The 21,682-nt window shown below is 36.1% G+C and overlaps 2 protein-coding genes and 1 non-coding gene across 6 annotated transcripts; 2 read left to right on the forward strand and 1 right to left on the reverse strand.

Annotated features, from left to right (window-relative positions):
• The first annotated feature begins 1,067 nt into the window (after positions 1-1,067).
• Positions 1,068-11,328, forward strand: LOC122020609. 4 transcript variants are annotated; one of them, XM_042578610.1, is made up of 8 exons: positions 1,068-1,239; positions 1,522-2,544; positions 8,574-8,697; positions 8,810-9,466; positions 9,541-9,920; positions 10,643-10,744; positions 10,823-10,966; positions 11,072-11,328. In XM_042578610.1, the coding sequence occupies exons 3-8, from the start codon at positions 8,643-8,645 to the stop codon at positions 11,204-11,206; spliced, it is 1,473 nt and encodes a 490-aa protein (XP_042434544.1). In that variant the 5' UTR covers positions 1,068-1,239; positions 1,522-2,544; positions 8,574-8,642; the 3' UTR covers positions 11,207-11,328. The 4 variants fall into 4 exon arrangements, with proteins under 4 accessions (XP_042434544.1, XP_042434542.1, XP_042434545.1 ...); XM_042578608.1 differs by having other exon boundaries at positions 1,539-2,544; XM_042578611.1 differs by having other exon boundaries at positions 2,393-2,544.
• Positions 11,329-12,867: 1,539 nt separating this feature from the next.
• On the reverse strand, positions 12,868-21,234 carry LOC122020182 (DEAD-box ATP-dependent RNA helicase 18-like). The gene is made up of 11 exons (XM_042577980.1): positions 20,900-21,234; positions 20,077-20,313; positions 16,237-16,494; positions 15,838-15,917; positions 15,604-15,709; positions 15,415-15,528; positions 14,993-15,091; positions 14,788-14,877; positions 13,938-14,044; positions 13,724-13,867; positions 12,868-13,454 (listed from the first exon to the last, which is right to left on the reverse strand). Exons 1-11 carry the CDS (start codon positions 21,170-21,172, stop codon positions 13,013-13,015), a joined length of 1,950 nt encoding a protein of 649 aa, XP_042433914.1. The 5' UTR covers positions 21,173-21,234; the 3' UTR covers positions 12,868-13,012.
• A 64-nt stretch (positions 21,235-21,298) lies between these two features.
• On the forward strand, positions 21,299-21,370 carry TRNAP-AGG. Its single transcript has one exon. It is a non-coding gene; the product is annotated as a tRNA-Pro (tRNA).
• Positions 21,371-21,682: the final 312 nt, after the last annotated feature.

Raw genomic sequence — 21,682 nt, forward strand, 5'->3', positions numbered from 1 at the left:
CAAATTGTCGCTTCGTTGCGATTTGATCTCTAATTACGATGTATTTATAAGAATTTTTTTTAAATGGGATATACAATTATGGGGTACTAAGCTTTTAGGTCATTTGTCATGAGTACTTTTTAATTTATCCTGATAATAAGTGGGTCGGATTTTACAGATTCATTTTGTTAATCATTTTTGTTTAATGAAATTTTAAAAAAAAGTGAACTATATAAAGAATAGAGGCAAATAAGATAGTTAAACAAGGGAAACAAATAGATATTTTGGGTTTATGAAATGGAATAATATATTCTTACTAGCAAGATAGCTAAAAGCATAAATAAGGAGTAGTAATCAATTAATATTTTGTTTTTATTTTTACAATTAATTATAGAAGTATTTGTTTAATTTATAAAAATTAAAAGAATTATCATGTTTTTACTCAACAAAGTCTTCATAAAAAATTCATATAAAAAATAGTAAAAGATGATGATTATATTCATCTAGACACTCCTTATAATCTCTAAGTTATGTGAAAGGAAAAGAAAGATAAATCACAGCTGACGGTCTCGAATAATAAAACAAGCTTTTTATAGGAAAGTCCTTTATTTCATGATTGAACAATTAATATTTTTCAATGAGGCCCCACATTTTTTTATCTTTTTTTATGCCAAAAATATCTTCGTTTGTGAATACAGTTTTATGAAAGTTCAAAAAACAAAAAAAATAAATAAAGAGAAAAGTGGGGATTCATCAAACAACTTGATATATAGAATAAACTTGATTGATTATGTTTATTCGATAAGATTATTTTAAAAAAAAACACAACTATTTAAATATATTTTTAATTTTTTTATTACCTATGACCATTTAAATTTTAATAACTTTTTCAGTAAAAAAAAACTTTAATACTTTTTTTTCCCACGCGGCAGAACAAATAGATCGATTATTTCTTTAATTGGAATTCTCAAAAGACGGTTGACAGGGTCCAATCTGAGCCGAACCGGGTTGAGCCAAAGCTAGGTTCGGCGCGGCGTGCAAAAAAAAGCAGCGGAAAAAAAAAATAAATCAGCAAAACAGAAAGGGCGAAACGGAAAAGATTCGTTCGAACGATCTGGACCCGTTCCGTTGTCCCCTGCTCATCGTCGCGTTCTCTATATAAAGGCTGCAGCGAAGGGGAACAGAGCAGCGTTGCCCTGTCGCCATTGAACCCTAATTCGGAGACTCCCGACAGCGCCGCAGCGGAGGGGTTTCGTCCAGGTATTCTCCAATCGCCCGTCTTCCTATTGATCCTCTCATTTTGTTTTACCTGCATCTTTTATGCTGAGATTAACGCGATTGCGAGTCGTAGAATCCCTTTCGTAAGTATAAGCAACTTGATTTTAAGAAAATGAAAAAAAAAAGTGATTGGAGATTTTCCTTTAAGAACAAAATTAGGTTAAACTACTTGAAATATTGGGTTGGGGATCGATTGATTCTTGTTTCTTATATATAAGAATCAACCTCAACTGGGTTCTTATATAGATTCTAAAGTGTTAGCAGATTGCTTATTTTTGCAGGTTTTGTAGTTGTGATTACATAATACCATTAGTCCAAACTATTGTGAGAAGATAATTAACTTCATTTTGATCATTGGGTATCGCTTCTCCCGCAAGTCACAAGATATTGCTGCTCATTTTCTTGTGTATGCGTTGCTGCATCATCTTCAATGAATTGCCTATGGTTGATTTCAAATTATGTCTGTCTGATGGAAAACATAGTCGGAACCAGCCTAGTCTGTGTACCGACAATGTCCTGTAAGATCACGTACAATGGATCGCCTATGGTTGATGTCAAATTATGTCTGTTTGATGGAAAACATAGTCGGAACCAGCCTAGTCTGTGTACCGACAATATCCTGTAACATCACGTACAATGGATCGCCTATGGTTGATGTCAAATTATGGTTGGGTGATGGAAAACATAGTAGGAACAAGCATAGCTTGTCTGCCAACAACGTACTGTAACCTACACTGGGGACAGGGAAATAAGGCACAGCATAGTGGAATCTGGGGAGTTATCCTTGATGATTTAGTTATGTCACATCCTAAAAAGAAAAAGGAGTGACAGGAAGGGCAAGAGAAGTATATAACCTCCAAGTTGTGACCTTTTTTGTTACTTGGAGAGGGTGAGACCACTTTGCTTTGCATATGTTGAGACTGAGGAGTGGCCTTGTCTGAGTGCCTCTCTTCCACCCATGTTGGATCATGCATGAGCAGGTTGTTTGAACAAGGTCGTGGTACGGTTAATCAGCATGCCTTAATATGACTGGACACTAGGTTTGAGTGGAAGAAGCCAATGCATTGTTGCTACAATTGGTGGTACGGCTTTGATTTGTTTTGCTTGGTGATCTTGGATGTTTAATTGGATGTAGGCAGAGATTGATGGACAAGGATGTGACCTACACTTGAAAGTACAAAACCCTCCTCATCACCTTCTATTACAACTCCTTTTAGGGAAGATCTTGCTTGTTTAAGCACTAATCGGCAATTTTATGTAGAGTGGAGCATCCTTCAATATGCTAAGGTACTTCCTATGCCATGTAATTTTGAATAAATTTCTGCGGCACTTGTTCATTCAATTTGATAAGAATATGTTTCATCTTCTTCTCTTTATGGCTTGAATAAATATTTTGACAACAAAATATGATAAATTATAAATAATTAAAAATGATTTCAGATATATGAATATTAGTAGCACGGTTTTAGTGCCGAGTTGGACCAATTGACACAGATGAAATTATGTGAGTATGGAGGCAAGACGAGATGACCGACCCATGGTTTACAAAATCATGATCCAGATTGTATGATCCTCCGATTTGGAAACACTAAATCGATCCAGATCAATTGGGATCGAATTTCATTATAGAATTGATAATGGATCGTTGGAATCGTATGGTATCATGTGGAATCATTGATCTTACGTTACAAACGATTTGGATGCGACACTGGAATCAAGTGTCCTCATCAGCGTCTCGGCTGGCAGGACGCGTGCCAATGCGACTGGAGCCCGGATCCTCTGCACCGCTTTTGCAATCCAGAGGATGCTCCCTTTCCATTCATTGGTGGAGATGCATGGTCCCCACTTATAAAATAGGCAGGGGCCATACATCCCCACCAATGCATGAAAAGGGAGCATCCTCTGGACCGCAAAAAGTGGTCCAGAGGATCTCCTTTGATGCGACTGTGCTTGAGGAGGTAGCGTCGGCGGCTTGCAGAGGGGGACACGTGAATGGTGTTGCTAGTTTCTCGTGGTTGTTCTTGTGTGGGTGAGACCGTGAGGGGAGTGGCGAGCACAAGTGAGGAGGAGAGGAGAGCAGCAGCGTGAATTGATTTGAACTTAGGTGTTTAATTAAAATATGCTTTTTTTACCGACGCATGAAGAAAATATTTTATTCTGAATGAACAAGATAGTAAGGAATTGTCCATATGTAAGATCATAATTATTGGTGTGGGTATTTTCCACATAAAAAGGAAATCTTTTGTTACAATAGAATCGGAAGAGATTTGGATCATTCAAGAATTGAAGTGAATTTGCTTTATTAGAAAAAATATCAATGAACTTCTAAGAAATAGTTTCACGGCATTCAGTCAATTGTTTCGATCATAGAATATCATTGATAAGTAGGAATTCATGTTATCAAAGGATTTTCTAAGATTATTTCTAGTATGGAACGAGTCAATCACCCACTGTGATATCTTTTTAACGTAAAATGATAATCTTGTTCCTCCAATCTTTTGGAAGTATCATAATCATCCAATAAGAAGAGTTTCAATTTATTCACATGAACGATTTGAATACCTATTGATGTGGATCTATTAACATCAACTCATAGATATGGATTTTGGACCTATGAATGTTTTGTTTATTCAACTCCTAATTTAAATAAGATAGTTTAAATAGACTTTCTCTAAGCCCAATCTAATTATCCTATATATATATACACTATTAATATTATTATTATTAATTTATTTATTTTAAAATAAATTTTAATTAAATATTAAATTGATTAGGGATTGTTTGGTAGAGTTTCTAGTAATTGCTTCGACGCTAACTATATGGAAACATTTTTAAGTGTTTGTGAATGTTAATTTCTACTTCAGTTTTTGTAACTTTTACTTGAAAGTTGAAAGTAAGAATTGATATTTTTCTTGCTTCTATTTTTTTGTTTATGGTTTAAAATTAAATGTTGATATTTATATTTTAATAAATCTATCATTTTATATAATTGTCACTACATTTTTGCCCTTAATAAATTCAGCATTTTACATAATTACCAACACGCTTCTACTATATTTATTTTTTTAAAATAATATTTTATATTTTTATATAATTTATATTTTCAGAATTTTTATACATATTTTTGTGTATATATATAAATTTTATGTTTTTTTGTTATTTTTATTAATTTTATATAATTTTTTTATTATAATAAAATAATTTTGATACATATTCAAAATATAATAATAATTATATAAATCAAAATTATATTTAGATAATTGAAAAGAATTAATTTATACAGTTTAAGGATATTGTTGTCATTTAACTAAAAAATTAAATTTAGAAATAATTATTCATCAAACATTCCAACTTTACCTTGTATTAACTTTTGACTTCTATTTCTAAATACTTTATACTTTAGCTTCTCACTAACTTCAAAATAATCTCTATAAAAATAATTTTTAAATAAGTAAAGCTCTCCCAAACATTCTCTTAGTCAATTTATCCTCCTATTCAATACTAAATTAATTTTGAAGGGTTTTTGGTATGTATAACTGTACGATTATGGTCTTTGTATTATAAATTTGAGAGTATAGTGTTCATGTAACCTCGACGGATTCAATTTCGACCCCAAATTAATCGTGTGGATTATAATCTTACCAATTATGGTTTTCACAACCTAAGATAAGAGCATCCATAATAAGATTGAATATTTCTTCTAAATGTTTGTAGCTCCCATATCCATATCTTCAATTAAATATTTTATTCCTTAAATATCCAAAATTCCACCATCAAATATTCCATAAACCAAATATTTTATGGGGTTCATCTATTAAATACCCCATTATCAAATATTTCAAATTCAACCATTAAATACATTTTTTATTTTTTTTTTAAACAAAGAGAGAGAAATCATCAGACTTTATGTCCGATGGTTTTAAATTTCCTACTTAATATCCCCTCCCAATCGAAAATACTTAAGATTGAGAATATTTAGAACAATATCCCTTTTAAATATTTTCTGTCATGGATGCTTAAAAGTTCCAGTGTTACATAATTTAAAAGTAAAATTGGCCCAGTTTGAAATTTTACTTTTACATTAACAGGGAATTCCTTTTTTAAAAAAAAAAAAATATATATATATATATATATTAAATGCAAATCATATGAAGCAAAAGAATTAAACAATTTACATATAACTAATATAAAAATTAATATTAAATCTGAAGACTAAAACGAAAATGATTAAATTAATTAATAAATGTAAATAAAAAAACAAATAGTTAATTACGGTAAAAAAAGTTAATTCTTATTATTAATAGTTTAATTAATTGTCTTTTATAAAATAAGTGGATGATACATACCGAAACGGTATTATTTTTTCGGGTCAGCTGAAGTTTCGAGTAAGACAAAATTATAAACCTTCTTTATTAGTAGTCAAACTGTTGCAAAGGTGAGAAGAATTGCCGCAGAACCATCAGCAAAAAAACTCTGATGCAAAATACAGAGGAGGTTCAAAGCAGTATTAATAGCTGCCCATCTACAAAACACTACAAACAAGTTGCAGGATACGGTGAAGGAAGTCATCAACAAACTCAACGGTGGCTCATATGGGAAAGGACTAGAAGAGCATTCCTTGGTGCATTTGATGATACTGGGGTAGGCGAGCTAGCACTTAATAATGCAAGCCGTCCACCTGAGAGCAGTACCAACAGCAGCTCATTTACAAAACACTACAATTTAGCAGCAGGATACAGTGAAGGAAGTCATTAACAAACTCAAAGGTGGCTCATATTGCAAAGGACTATATGGACTTTCCTGTAGTGCAGTTGATGATACTGTGCCAGGCGAGCTGTCCATAAACAAAGCAATGTGTCCCACGGGTGCAGGAAATCCGACTGAGAAGCTGTAATTTCCTGCCAGATAGTTTCGCTCTGCATTGAACCAAACAACAAAGAGCAATGAGTGTATGCAAGTATTGACAATTCTATTGGTCTGGTGAGTAGCAAATGAACACCATACTCTCCAAGCTTCAGGCTGGGTCAGTTGACCATTGCCAGCCCAAAGTGTCAAAATGTGCAGCTATAACAACCTTGCTATTTGGCAGAGAAAGAATAAATGGAAGTATGATTCTACACTCTAGAGTCAGGAGATTGTACAATACATATGAGAGGTTGGATATTGCCTTTTCTTGCTAAGCATGTCATATGATGCAAGCCAAATTAGGATCTTATAAGTAAGAAAAGGACCATAAGAGTGTCAGGTGATCTCCAAAGGACCATCCACATGGTCGTTGAAGGATTAAGTTGCCAAGGAGGATTATACATAAAAGAAACCTTGATCCATCCACCTCCAGCAAGCTGAATCTGTGTGTTGCAGATGGGCTAAATTAAAGGCAACGTCATGCATCACCTTAAGCTCGCTGAGAGGCACAGCAGGAAGGAAAGTCGAGTCAAGTGTTGGGTCATCAAAACAGACATCTCAAAAGAAGAATTGAACAAAGCAGTGACCAGAATTTGAAGGTTGAAATCTTGATGCTAACCGCCATGCCAACAAAGGGACAGAAGAAAGGCAGGAGACAGTCTGGATAAAGCTCAGGTGGCAGTATAAGTCTCGCACTTGCCACACGCCTTTCTAAGGGAAGGACGAATGCCATCAGACAAACTACATGCAGGGAGGAGCGTGCAAAATAAAGAAGTCTGACAAGGACCCAAACTGACTGAACCCGGAATCAAGAGACTCCATCACTTGCACAAGAGGCCAGGTTTAAGGACCTGAGATAAATTATGCCAAGGCCTCCATCCTCCCCAGGATGGTAAGTTCTGGGTAGAGGAATGGGAGGGGTATTATGATGAAATAGGATCCTCTGTTTTAAAAGTATGCCTTCGTGTGTCCTTTTATCGATCAGACCTCATGAGGATCCGAACTCGTATTATGATGCTAAAGGAGTAGATGTACTTCAAGCCGGAACTGAGTTTTGTGTAGTGTATTATTGAGACGATATTTCATACCCTCTCTGCCCCTATGCGCCCCACCTAGCTGATCACCTCGCTGAGGTTGGTAGTCTTGTAGGTCTATCTTTCTCTCACCCTCTCTTCCATCCAGTCTATTGCTTTCTCTTCCTCGTTCTGCGGTCTCGGCCCACGTCCCTGAGCTGAGAGAGACCCACGTCACCACTAGCCATCTCTCCTTTCAGTACTTGCACCCAATGGCCCTACTTACTTACCACCGCCTAGTCACCCTACAGCGGTCGTCGTGGCTATCCATGACTGATCACGGGGGTAATTTCACTGTACAAATTCGATGCAGATGTGGGATTGGAATGAGATTTGTCAACGGTTTCAGCTGGCACAGAAACCTTACAGCGGCGGCCAAGAGAGAGAGAGATTTACTACCAATTGTTCAATCAGCATGCCACGCTTCCCGTTAGCCTGTGCCAGTGATCTTTCTGAGTCTTATGCATCCCTACTTGGAATTCCAAATATATAGCTGATTTTCTGAATGTGTGACCTTATGACTTTCAAACTTCAACAGCTACCTAATTCAGACAGCGAGCATGCAGATATCAATGTTGCTGTAATATTCATCATCTGGCCTCATTTGACAAATTTGGTATCACATTGCAGACTTGACAGTTGATGTAAATCAAGATAGATATTTTTTTGAAAAATGATATGCTCGGGAAAGAATTTCAAAAAAATACTTAAGGATAGACACATAAAATAATAGATCCATTAAAAAATGAAATGATGGATCATAAATTTATATCTCTATCCTTAAACATTTTCTTAAAATTCTTCCGTATCATTGCTCTATTTTTTTACTGCTTCGATGTCATTGCTCTACTCAAGCTTCGTCAGCAGTTCAACTGTAGCATTCTTGGAATTGATGCTACCTAATGATGGTGACTAGTTGTTGGGCAATGGTTACATGTACAGACTAAATCTGTTCCATTGGGACCTTCAAACATGGCTCTACTCACTATTTTGACATGTCATTATCTATATATCTGACCTTCAAACATGAAGATTTGTTTTTGTTTGTTTTGTCCGTTTCTTAAAGAATAGAAGGCGAGACCAACTGTAAAATTGTTATTGTGTGATCTCTGACGTGGATTCGAGTGTAAAGTAAGGTAAGATTACATATCATAGGTCATTCCTCATGCAGGAGTTTCGTACACTGGAATAGCTTAAAAAAAAAAGAATCAGCTTCGAGACATACAAGTTGTCATTAGAATACCCTTCATATTCAGTAATTGGTTTCTCTTGTTTTTCTATTTTTTTGGTCCAAAATAAGGGAAACATTCCCCCGTTGCTAAAACATATTCTTAGCAGATCATTTTGGCTTAAATCACGTAGCATCTGCCGGCACAGTCTCTTTGCAATAGATTCTAGATACCTGAAATGGAGCATAATGAAGTCTGGAATCATCCACAAAATCATCCTCGCTTAGCCTCAGGTACCAACTAGAATTTTCTTCTTTTCTTTTGCATTGACTGGGTTATAGCTATTTAATTATTAACATCAATAACATAGTCTGAAGCCAATTATTCTTTGTTCTTGCACAACAGTCATAGTCAACGCAGCTGCTTCTTCAACTACTTCAGACATTGCAGCTAGAGTTAATCGTCATTCTTCATTTAGTTTAACGGCAGAAGTTCCAACCTGTTTTGTATCTAATCCCAGAGCATCAGATAGTTCATATGTGAACATGTCGAATGGGGGTTCTACAAGCTTTCCTCCAACTCAAGTTCAACATTGGCACCCTCCTTATGTTCAACCTATCACGGGCAATCGATGCAGCAGTCATCATCCTGCGCACTTGGACTATAGAATGGTTGCACAGAAACGAAAAAGAGAAACTATTCCTCGGGCAGCTGGAGCTAATGTTGTTGGGTATCCCCAAGTTGGAACTTCTACCATCCAACCCTCTTACCTGGTTGGTATAGAGACATATCTTCCTCCACGTTCTGAAAGCTGGCCTTTGAACACCATGGGCCTGCCTGCCTGCTACAAGAATGATAGCAGTCTTCCTGGGGAAGGATCACAAAGGAATGTGAGAAGTCGGAACAGTGGAGAATTTCACCTGCAGTCCAACCCAACTTGGTTCTCAAGAGATAGGCTTTATACTACTTATACCCCTCGTAACACTTCAAGCGTTAGAATGATACAACAATGGAGCCATTTTTCTTCACCCATTATTTCTCAAGGACACCTTACTACTGCAGGTAATCATATCATTGTATTAGTTGCTAGGCTTTATATGCCTCATTTTTCTTACTTTTTGGTTTGGAAATTGCAGATGCTAGCTTTATTAATCCCAGGTTGAACCTGAACCAACTCACTGCTAGTGGCAATGTTGAAAATATGAGAACTGCAACTAACAGTGCTTATCATCCCCTTCTCAATCAAAATAGAAATCAAAGGCCTCCTCAATTCCCTTGCATTCCAAGAGTGGTGTCAGCCCACAGTGCCAGTGGCTACAATCCTACTTATATCCCTTCTAGCAGCAGAGCTGTTAGAGTGCCAGCAGGAGTAGAAGCAGCTGCATCTTCCAGGTATTCAAGGCCATCGCCTAACTTAGGGTGGACACGCCCTGTTGGAAATCAGAGTGCAGGTCTTGGTGGTAGATCCCATTCGATAATCCTCGGACATAATGCTTCCAATAGATGGGCCTCTGAGGTTTGTATTCTTAAAGATTTTTAAAGTACTTTAGTAATTTGACATTTGGTATCTCTTCATTCTGATGTTTTATAATTATTATTTTAGAAATCAATGCATCCTCATAGCATTTGCATATGCTCACTTGTTCTTCTCCAATTGCATATATTTTTGATCTTCATTTGGTTCACAAACTTCAAGTTTGTTTGTTTGCTCAAACCAACTTTGTGAAACCTGTTAGCCATAAAGAAGCAATTTTCTTTATATTTAATTTAATTCAGGTACTAAACATGGGCAAAATGAGAAGAGATCTCTTGGTTAAAACTAATAAGGTCCAAGTATAAGAAAACAGTTCTTTGATGGTTTCAAATAAAAAAAAAAGATTCACACTTCGATTAGGGCTGACATAATATTGACTGCAAAAAATTTGAGAGCTAATTGAAAATTCTCAAGCTACGCTAAACTCACATCTTTCTTAATAAAGAAAGTCAGGATGACTATTATGGTTACGAGGTATTCAACTGTGGTTCTCTTATAAAATGTTGCTTAGTTTACATTAATTGTTTTTTTTTGTTTACAATATAAGCACTGCACAAGATTAAATCTTATTATTTACATGTCTTTTTAATTTGGATTGTTGTTAGCTATTGAAAATGTGTTGTATTATATTCGATATTTGTTAACGACTCTATAAACTGTTCAATCTTACTTATTCACACCTTGTACTTAATTCATGTTTGCAGAGTGATGATTTAATGTTTGGACGGATGACATTCTCTAGCTCCACAGACTTGCATGATGAGCACAGAGACTTGAGAATGGATATTGAGGACATGAGTTATGAGGTAGTTACAGCTTTTTTTCTTGCTCCAACAAGCACAACTTATACTCACTTTTTTATTTTATTTTATTTTATTTTGTAGGAACTACTTGCCTTGGCAGAAAGGATAGGAAATGTCAGTACAGGCTTGTCGAATGAGGCCGTTAAGAGCTGCATTGCAACTAGAGTTTATCATTCTTCTCAACAAATGGAAGATGATGAAGAAAAAAAGTGTGCCATATGCCTGGTGAGCACCAATATCTCTAAGCATGTATCTACCACTCTGAAACTAGTTTAATCTGTAATAAACTGCAACAAAACATCACAGCTTATGCGCGAATCGTGTTTACAGGAGGAATACAAGGGTAAAGATAACCTGGGAAGTCTGGAGTGTGGGCATGACTTCCATGTTTGCTGCATCTCTGAGTGGTTGAGAATGAAGAACGCTTGCCCAATCTGCAGGGAGCCTGCTTCTAGTAATACTTAAGTAGCTGTCTTTTTCTTTCCTTTTTTTCGCCCGACATTTTATTGAATGGGTTCATCTCCATCTCATTGCTGGTTTCATAGTGAACAAACAGCATCCAAACCATGTTCAGTTCCTGGAGTCAAGCAACAGCAAAAAGTAACTTTTTTTTGTAAATTTGTGTTCAAAGTCCATCTTCATTGAATTTGCCTCTCAATGCAAGATCCCAGGAAAGAATAGGATCAAGAAAAAAACTAAGCACAGGCGGAATTATTTTATTATAAAGTAATGACATTTATATACTCAAATAATTCATACACGTAGATGTGATTAAAAGCTTTATTTGATTTACTTAAATCAACTTGAACTAACCAAATTAATTTGAAATCCTAATCTAACTTAGTAGTTTGTAACTGGTGTGAGATAAAACAAATAATAATTATTTTAAATATTAATTTTAAAAATTCATTATTTCAATTGATCATATGCATTCCTTTTGTTAAAAAAAAAAAAAATACTTTTTTTTAAGTTATATGAAGAGAAATAAATTATGGAAACCGTTCATAATCGATCGTCAAATGACTAGAACGTGGAAGAAGTTTTTACCTGAGGACGTATATATATTGGAATCAACTAGGCAATTTTTACCTGAGGACGTATATATATTGAAAATTAATCTCTATTCTATTATTAGAAATCTATCATCCTCTAATCAACTAGGCATCCTATGAGGACAATCATATATTTTCTTGAATATAATATCCTATGAGGACAATCATATATTTTCTTGAATTTAGATTATATTAGATGTTTTCATAACCCAAGACTAGAATTATTAAAAAAAAATTGTATAAGCTAAATTTATAAATTTTATATTTAATCAATATTTCCTTAAAAAAATAATATAATCGTAAGTATTTAAAATTTTTATCTTAAACAATATGACCCAATAGGAAAACATGAATCCTAGAGAGAAAATCTTATTAGCTTAAACTCATTATAACTTAACTCCTAAATCCTAAAATCTTAAATTCTAAATACATATAATATACCTCATGAATATTTAAAATTTTTAATTTTGAATACTATAACTCAAGAGAGAAGTCTGAACTCTAAAAGAAAAATTTATTTACTCAAACTTATTATAACCCACATCTTAAGCTCTAAAATTTTAGACTCTAAATATATAATATATTCCCCAAAAATTTAAAAAAAAAATCTAATTGAATTCAGGCAACTCTATTCATCTCCAAGTGCCTAAACTCAATTCAGATTCAGATGCCCGGGGTCTAGAGACTCGCATGGGCATGGCAAATAGTAGAAATAGACAATTTCAATAGCTTGCTTCCCCCGGTTTCTGTCGAGAAAGACCTCTATTCATTTATTTGATGCTAATACTTTTTTTGTATCTAGTATGAAATATTTTGGAGGGGCAAAATTAATTCTATCTCAAAATATAATTAATTCAAGTTTTAGGAAAATCCTCTGAATTTTACTCACTAAATAAAGTAAATATTGGTCCATTATTATTATGATATTTCTTTCTCGCTTTCTAACTATATTAGCAAGCAAGTGTGCATAAATTGTACTTGAACCAGTAGAAAAATCATCCATTTGTAAGATTAATCAAGTAAAATACAGACACTACATTACTAAAAGAAATTATGCATGAAAAAGTAAATCCATTGATCACGCACGAAACGATGGCAGGACCTGAGATTTAGTAAACAATTCGTTACAGCTCAAAATTTTGACATGCAAAATGGGATAACAAAAACATATATCTATGAACTGTAAGATTTTGATTAAATTTTAAATAATGGAGGTGGATCACACCCTTCTAACTTTCTTTGACTTCGATCTCAGTGTACTACTCTTTTTAGCATTATTGTTGTTCGATCTCCCTGGCCTTCTTGCATTCGCTCTTTGATTTGTTTTCATTCTGCTGCTTTTAGAAGCAGCACGAACTTCAGCACCAGAGGGTTTCGAATCAATTTCAGAAGGCCTTTCTTCCTCAACTTCCCCAAAGCCAGTAAGCTTATCGAATTCATCGTCATCGATCAATCCCCGCTTTAGCTTCTTCAATAAACGGTACTCTTGATCCAACTCCTCTGCATCCTCTTTGGTCTGAATGGCGCGGCGCTTTTTGCCTGTTTTCTTTTTCATAACAGTGGCAGCAGACTCCGGTTTCTTCTTCACCTGTTTTTGTTTAGGCTCTTCTTCTTGCTTGCTTAGCAAAATCTTCTGTCTTTGCTTCTCTCTGGCTTTATTCCTATTGATTGTATGCAAAGCAAGCAACTGAATCATTCAAACGTAAGGTAATGTGTAATGCATCCCTAAAAGAAACATAATATATTGTCAAATAAAATTCATACAAACAAACCCCATGATGCGAACCGTCACAAATTATATATAATTTGGATTAAAATTAACAAGGTACAGGTGTAGATCCAAGTTCTTGACGTTAAATCATGTAATGAGGATGGAAAATGCATAATGTTTTGGAGCCAGAATTCCATACTATAAAGAGGAGTTGCTTACTTGTACTTGATCTGTGTCAAATCAAAATCATGGATGGGCGAGAAACCCTCGATCGATAGAGAGTGATGCTTCACTTCTGGCATTGCTGGGATCTGCAGCAAACCATATCCCATAGCCAGTTTCCCAATCTCCAGATCTTTCCACCTACAAGGATGTGCCATCAAACACTTTACAGATGGTACAGGATCAAAGGGAAAAAAGTATTAAGGCAAACCTGAATATATAAGAACAGTGATGTTCTTTATATGCACGAATGTATGACACAAATGCTTTGATCCCCTTCTCCATCACATCGCGGTCTTCTTTAGCTGCAGCTCTGATCTGAAACAGATGTTGATCATCTTTGAGATAATTGCCATTCCAGAACAGATAGAAATGCAGTGCTCCAACTTGTTAGCACAGGGCTTTCAATAGGAAGTGTTGAATTTAGAAGATCACAGCTGAGCTCTTTTTTGAGATTATTGGGTCGTTGAAGTCAGAACGGGGAGTCACGAAAAGTAAAGATGATGTTGTTTCCATTTCTCATATTTCTGGTCTCAGTAGGTAAAATGTGTACCTTCTATTTCTAGTTAGAAGTTAATGAAAAATAATTAATTCAACCTCAAACTAATGACCAACAAGAAAGATGGAAATTTATTTTTCACATTTCTTAAACGAAAGGGAGTCTTGGCGCAACGGTAAAGTTGTTGCTATGTGACCAAAAGGTTACGGGTTCGAATCCTGAAAACAACCTCTTGCAAAAAGCAAGGTAAGGTAAGGATGCGTACAATGGATCCTTCCCCGGGACCCCGCATGGCGGGAGCTTCATGCACCGGGCTGTCCTTTTTATTTCTTAAACAAAGCTATAGTATAGAATGGAAGTTGCTAAGTGTAAGGAGCTTGTGATGGAGTCTGAAATGACAAACTAAAAGCCTATTATAATTTCAAAGATGTTTGAGTACTAAAAAAATATCGATCATTGCTGCTAATCAAAAGCAAAACCAAGCAAGTAAAAAAGTATTATGTAAATAAAAACTTCGAATGGAAGACGGGAGCCTCTTTTTCCACTTCAAGGATGATCTTACCTGAGGAACAATGTCGAATTCAGTATCTGAGCATGTTCTCTCTTTAAGAGGGACTCTTCTCAGTTGCAGGAATTCTACATAATCATCCTCCTGAACACAGAATACAATATTAAGTCATGGGTAATGTGTGATCCACTAAAATGGAACTTCCCCAGATAGATATGATTGTTAATAATTCTGTACGCTTATGAATGTTGAGCCTAACCTTTGGTAAAAGGAAAGCAATTGCACTTCCTTGTCTGCCTATACGAGCAGTCCGGCCAACCCTATGTATAAATACATTGGGATCCTGCGGTGGATCATACTGCAAAAATAATAATAATAATAATAATAAATATCAAGAGCTAATAACAAACATATTTGTGCAAATAGGTAAAATCCCCTGTTTGGAAGATATAGAAAAGATGTATACTGAACAAAACAAAAATGGCAGCATCATAACTCATCAATTTCAATTAACTATTATGTTTTCCAGCTGTGACAAGAATATGTACATAAAAGATATTGTAGAGTTATCCATTGTACAAAACCATTTTAATAAAAGTTAAAGGAAGCATAAAATATCTAAATCAAATTACCAAATCATTACTCCCAAAATTTCTACTTTCATTAACTAAATAAACCTACCTGTAAAATCCAGTCAACACCTGGAATATCCAACCCCCTTGCTGCTACATCAGTGCATAGAAGAATACCATTTGAAAGATCTGTAAAAGATGCCAATGCTTTCTCCCTTGCTGTCTACAAAGATAATAGTGCAATAGAAAAAGATTATATATCCTAGCAGAATTTTTTAAGGACCCAGCCAACAACTACCTGCTTCATTCTTCCATGAAGTGAAATTATGGGACAACCTTTCAGTTCAGTAAGTTGAGGAAGAACAACACCCCAATAATCAACACAAGCACATGTCATGAAGTATCTGCAATCCATGAACTTCTAGTGAATACTGATCGGTCATACAAATTAACCATACATCATCAAGAAAACACATTATAATGCCAATGGAAACATCAGTAAATTATCACTAGAAATGAATATAAAGCTTACACTATCATCTTTTTCGACATGTTTCTTGCCAAGAAATCAACAAGGTAGGTGGACTTCTTCTGTGCTTCACATACCATGTACTGTAACATAAAAAAGAGCATTGAGAAGTTTGACTTGATGAAAATAAAATTTACCCATAAATAATGTGAGAATATATGCATCTAAATCAAATCAAGTGATTGCCTTCCCTTTTTTTCCGAATTTGGTTTTTATTGATTTCTTAGGGAAAGGATTAGGAAAAAAGGTACAATCCAATTACAAGAATGATCAGTGATAGAATAGATCAAGAGTTTCCCATGAAGAAATGCAAGGTAAGCCTCTCGTCAAGGGAAAAAGAAAAACTAGTGCTCACTATACCTTACAACTGTAATAGGAAAGAAAAAAATTGCACCACAATACCTCAATATGTAGCCCTAAAGGTGTTTTTGAGGAAGCTACTTCTTGTGTTGACGCTTCACCTTGTGCTTTGACTTGCACTCGAACTTCAACCTTCACAGGATTCCTTAATCCTGCCTTTGAGAGCTCTTCAACAGCCTCTGTCTGTGTAGCAGAGAAAAGTCCAGTTCTTCGGAGCTTTGGTAAACGAGAAATTATATAAGTGAGTTGCTTTTGAAATCCCATTTCTAAAAGTCTGTCTGCCTCGTCTAGAATCAGGATCTGCTTTGTGAAAAATGCCAACAAAGATGATCAAAGGAAAAGCAAATAGGTCTTTGCTTAAATGCAGCATTGCGATCAAATGATATAGATTTCTGATAAAATCAATTAAGACAAAAAATTTCTGAGTATTTTGGTGCATCTATTGGAATCTTATTATACAAGAACAAAAACAACATTAGCAAACCTTGGTAAAATTGGCTTTAGTGAAGTTATAGAAGATATCTAGTTATGCATGTTTTTTTGGAATATTTTAAAGTGCATTTCAAGAAGATTTGTGGAGAAGTCCCCATCCTATTCAATTTACACCTACAGATTATACTTATTTTCACTTTTACTGGGTCTGCTAAGGGAATGTTTCTTATGGCGAAAAGACCGGCAGAGAAAAGAAGAGTGGAGTGGAGGTAGGTAGAGAATCACCTTTCCATAGGCAGAGAATCACCTTTCCATTTCTTTGGGTGAAGAAGAGTGGAGTGGAGGTAGGTAGAGAATCACCTTTCCATTTCTTTGGATGAAGCAACATAGAGAAATAAATAGAGAGAGAGCTATTCGTCTCCCTTTCTCTATAACATTTCCACCCAAATTGGGAAGAAGTGAAGAACACATGAAAGCCAGCTGCAGTCAGCTTCTTTTAATATATATACCCTGAAAATTTTGAATTTGCTTATATTAGACTTTTCATTATTATCATAAAAGCGAGCCCATTGCACGAAGCTTCCTCCAATGTAGGGTCCGGAGAATGAATTTGTTCTATACAGCCTTACCCGGCATCACAAGAGGTTATTTCTGTGACTCGAAACTGTTACCACAAGGTCACGTGGCAACAATAGTACCATTGTGCAAAGGCTTGCCTTTGCTTTTCATTATTATCATAATTTAAATTTATTCTGGAAAATAAAAACAGATGAAATAATGATCCTATCCTCCTATGAATCCCTCTACGGAAATGGCCAAAAGAAAATTTGATATGTTTCTTTCCCTTTAAGGAAATAATAGGATGGAACCACTCGATCATTTCTCTTATGCCCACTATCTCTCTCATATTACTCTCCCCACTGTCTATACTGCATTGGAAATAGGGTATAAAAGAAACAATACTAAGGAGATACTTGAGAAATAAACATGGTGAACATGCATCTAATTGATTGAGATGGAGAAAGCAACAAGATATGGCACAAGACAAGCTTAGCCATATAATATTAGCCAGTACACGTTGTAGGATTGTTGTGCTAGAGAGAGAGAGAGAGAGGGGGGGGGTGGAGAGGTTTGAATGGTGCTCGTGACTTTTCACGTTTGTTTAAAAAAGTAAAACACAGCAGAATAAATAAAAAACGGAAGTAAAAACAACGCTAAAAAGTTTATTTTTTTTTTGTTTAGAGCCTATGACGACTCTTACTCCAAGGCCCATGCTCGTGGCTTTTCACGTTTGTTTAAAACTCTAAGTAAAACACAGCAGAATAAATAAAGAACGGAAGTAAAAACAACGCTAAAAAGTTTGTTTTTTTTTGTTCGGAGCCTATGACGACTCTTACTCCAAGGCCCGCGATCGTCGATCACTGGGCAATCCACTAGAAGTTCAAATAAGGATACAATATTTAAGTACAAGAATTACAATAATTTAAATGTTGTAAACTAAATTATACCAACAACAACAGATTTGAAGATTCTCGCTTTCGATTGTCGGAGTAGCGTTACAACATCGTCGAGGGCTTTTCTGATCAGCGCACAAGGGCGAAAGTTGTTTGGATTGATGCCCTCAAGGTGTTGGTCGAACCCTCCTTTTATAGCCCCATCCGGGCGCCTAGATCTCCTCCCGGGCGTCTAGATCCCCTCCCAGGCGCCTGGAGTGTGTTGACGCAGTGAGCTCTCGTTCAAACTTCATTTGAGAAGTGTATCCATGTCTGGACGCCTGGACCACCTCCGAGCGCTTGGACCGTGACATGGGTCATCCAGTCGAAGCGTGTCACCGCAACTCGAAGATGAAATTTTGCTGGTCCAGGTGCCATGGTAGCCACCCGAGCGCTCCTCTTCACTGCTGACCTAGTCGTTTAGAGCAATTCCGAGCACCTAGACATGCTCCAAGCGCTTGGACTCCCCTTTTTCAGCCACCAACTTTTTACAACAAAATGATTAGCACAAGTACAAATAATATATAGTAGAATAATTTTGACAATCTCCGGAGACTGTTCGATCCTGACTTTGAATTTCACTGAAACTCTAGGTCGGTCCGAGGCCTACTATTCCCTCTTAGGGGAACACGTCCTCACCTACTCCTCTAAGGAAAGATTACTTTTTGTCAAAACGGTCCTCCATACCATCTTGACTTTTGCTCAGCATCTGAGACTTCAAGACTTTCACCTAGTGTCCTTGACCCTAGTATTTCTCGCCTAGTGTCCGCGGCCTCCAGGACTTTCACCTAGTGTCCTTGACCCTAGAATTTTTGCCTGACATCATTGACCTGCCAAGAAGGGAAGCCTTGGCGCAACGGTAAAGTTGTTGCTTTGTGACCAAAAAGTCACGGGTTCGAATCCTGGAAACAGCCTCTTACAAAAAAGCAGGATAAGGCTGCGTACAATGGATCCTTCCCCGAGACCCCGCATAGCGGGAGCTTCGTGCACTGGGCTGCCCTTTTTTTTTATCCTTGACCTACCAAGACTTCATCCAATCCCACATACCAGAACTTCATTCTAGTCGCAGCTAGGACTTTCCACCTTCCTACTATCCACTAGGACTTCTTTGCCTAGCCCCAACTAGGACTTTCCTGCATACTCACCTAGACTTGTTAGTTCACAACACAGCTTAACTTTGAACCTTTGCCAAATATCAAAACATAAGTTTGATTAGCTGATGCTTCCAGCACCAACACACTCCAGTTCATAGTAATAAAAAACAAAGCAACAATGAAATATTTTTACATATTTTGACAAGTTATATGTAAAAAACATATTACACATGTTCACGCCTTCCCTCTCTAGCGCACTTTTCGATCCTACAGGTTTATGTTCTCAAAAACTTGCACATGAGTTTCCTGTTATCTGAAGATGTCATGTGATGGAGGGGTGTTGTCGAACCAAAAGTAACACTATACCCTATCAAACTAAATTAATGCTTTTCCATTCTCCATCCCTTCAAGTCAACATAAAATCTGACAGAGCAATCCTCTTATTTGGCTATTTTAACTCACCCCTCTACACTCATATTCAGTAACTTTATTCCCTAGATTATCTTATCGTCAGAATGGATGCCACATCCAGCACACAACCATGCATAGTAAAAGTTGCAAGTCCCCTTTACTCATTTCCTTTCATGGCTGATGGTAACACTTTCCACCACATCTGGAAGTGATAACCATAACAGTCAGCCTGTTCCATCGCACATCATACAACTCATATTTGACTGGACTAAGATTTCACTTTAAAAGATGCTTAAGATCAATATATATATCTTCTAGAAAAGCTTCCAAAAGTAAAGTTGCATTATAAGAAAAAATAAAATTTCAAAAGAATCTTTTCTTTAGAAGCAAAGGCACTGACATATAATAAAATCCAAAATAAAATAAATAACATAGGTTTCAGATAGAAATACCTCAAGGCTTCGGAAATCTAGTACATCCAAGCGCTCCATTACATCACACAGCTTCCCTGGAGTACCTACTAAGATGTTGGCGCCTTCAGTTTCAATTTTCTCTTTATCTGCCCTTATGTCTAGACCCCCAACAAGAAGAGCACACTTGGCATTCTTAATTGTTGAGAAGAAAGGCTGTGCAACATGGTATATTTGTGATGATAGCTCCCTTGTTGGAGAAATGATCATCCCAAGAACCTGCAATACAAAAATGTATTTTTTTATTAAAAAAAAAAACTCACTGTTGTTGAATATAATAATGTTGCAAACCAACAGAGAGAAAATACGTTTCCCATTCAAAAACTGAAATTATCACACAAAAAAAATTCCATGACCATCAACATCTACTGAAGATTGCTGATTATCATGAGAATCAGTAAGCCTAGACATGCCTAGATTTTAGGCTATAAGAACTTCTGTTCTTTCCATCTTGCAAAAAAGAGAATGAAGCATATGTTACCAGATTGGAAGTGAAGAATATCTATGTAATATCAAACAGAATAACTATAATGGTTGATTTGGTTAAAATTAAGAATTTGATGTTCATTAACCTGTAGAGGAATCTATTCTCAAAGCCTCTGTTTGGAAGCTGAACTAGAATTCATGTCAGAATCAATACATTGCGACCATAGAAACAATATTCTTTACAACAAGGACTAGGTAAGCAGGCATTCATATACGTCCGTTCCATTTAAGAGAGAAGACGCTACCAAACGACTCACTATTACAAAACAATAAGGTAACCTCTCACGAAAAATGCATAGAATAAGAGAGATGAAAGCACCTGATGAGGCTTAGGGACAGAGGTGCATCGTCGTAGGATCTCGACTAAAGGTACAACGAAGGCGAGGGTTTTTCCTGAACCAGTTGCGGCGTCAACAGAAACGTCCTTGTGGCTGCAGAGCAAGGGGATGGTAGCGGCCTGAACCGGCGTGCAAAATTGAAATCCAGCGAGGGCTAGAGCATCGAGGACGGGCATGGAGAGAGAAGGGTTTATATCCGAGAAACGAGTAGTTGTAAGCGCCCGATTCAAAGCCTCATGCTCAGCCTCTGCCATGGTGTCGCCGCCGCCGCTCTTCGTATGGACAGAGAGGGTTTTAGACGATGCTTCTCCTTTTTTGTGCAACCAGGCAGTTAATTTTGAATTTAGATAATATATTATAATTTGAAAGCAAAATAACACGGGCATTTGGTCTAGTGGTATGATTCTCGCTTAGGGTGCGAGAGGTCCCGAGTTCAATTCTCGGAATGCCCCTTTTTCCCCCTTTTGTTATTTTTTTCCTCTGTTTTTTTAAATGTTTTAAAATGGTGGCCTTTTTTCCCCTTTTTGTTATTTTTTTCCCTCCGTTTTTTTAAATGTTTTAAAATGGTGGGGAAAAAAGATCAATTCAATTCTCGCCCCTTCATTTTTTCATTTTTAAAATTGAACCATCCTTTTGTTATTTATTTTTTCCTCCGTTTTTTTTTTAAATGGAGGGAAAACAAAGGTCAATTCAATTCTTGGCATGCCCCTTTCATTTTTTTCATTTTTAAAATTGAACCATCTTTTTGTTATTTATTTTTTTCC

This window comes from Zingiber officinale, chromosome 9A (assembly GCF_018446385.1).
Source record: "Zingiber officinale cultivar Zhangliang chromosome 9A, Zo_v1.1, whole genome shotgun sequence".
NCBI classification, from domain to species: Eukaryota; Viridiplantae; Streptophyta; class Magnoliopsida; order Zingiberales; family Zingiberaceae; genus Zingiber; species Zingiber officinale.

Bases quoted from the DNA above. Each gene is read 5' to 3' on its own strand.
- LOC122020182 (XM_042577980.1), bottom strand. From the start codon at position 21,172: ATGGCAGAGGCTGAGCATGAGGCTTTGAATCGGGCGCTTACAACTACT. The intron at 15,529-15,603 runs GTAGTTGTTGGC...TTATCTTTGTAG, and splicing joins TTCATGGAAGAATGAAGCAG to ACAGCAAGGGAGAAAGCATT. The intron at 14,878-14,992 runs GTTAGGCTCAAC...TTCTGTGTTCAG, and splicing joins TTGCTTTCCTTTTACCAAAG to GAGGATGATTATGTAGAATT.
- LOC122020609 (XM_042578610.1), top strand. From the start codon at position 8,643: ATGGAGCATAATGAAGTCTGGAATCATCCACAAAATCATCCTCGCTTA. The intron at 9,467-9,540 runs GTAATCATATCA...TGGAAATTGCAG, and splicing joins AGGACACCTTACTACTGCAG to ATGCTAGCTTTATTAATCCC. The intron at 10,967-11,071 runs GTGAGCACCAAT...TCGTGTTTACAG, and splicing joins AAAAGTGTGCCATATGCCTG to GAGGAATACAAGGGTAAAGA.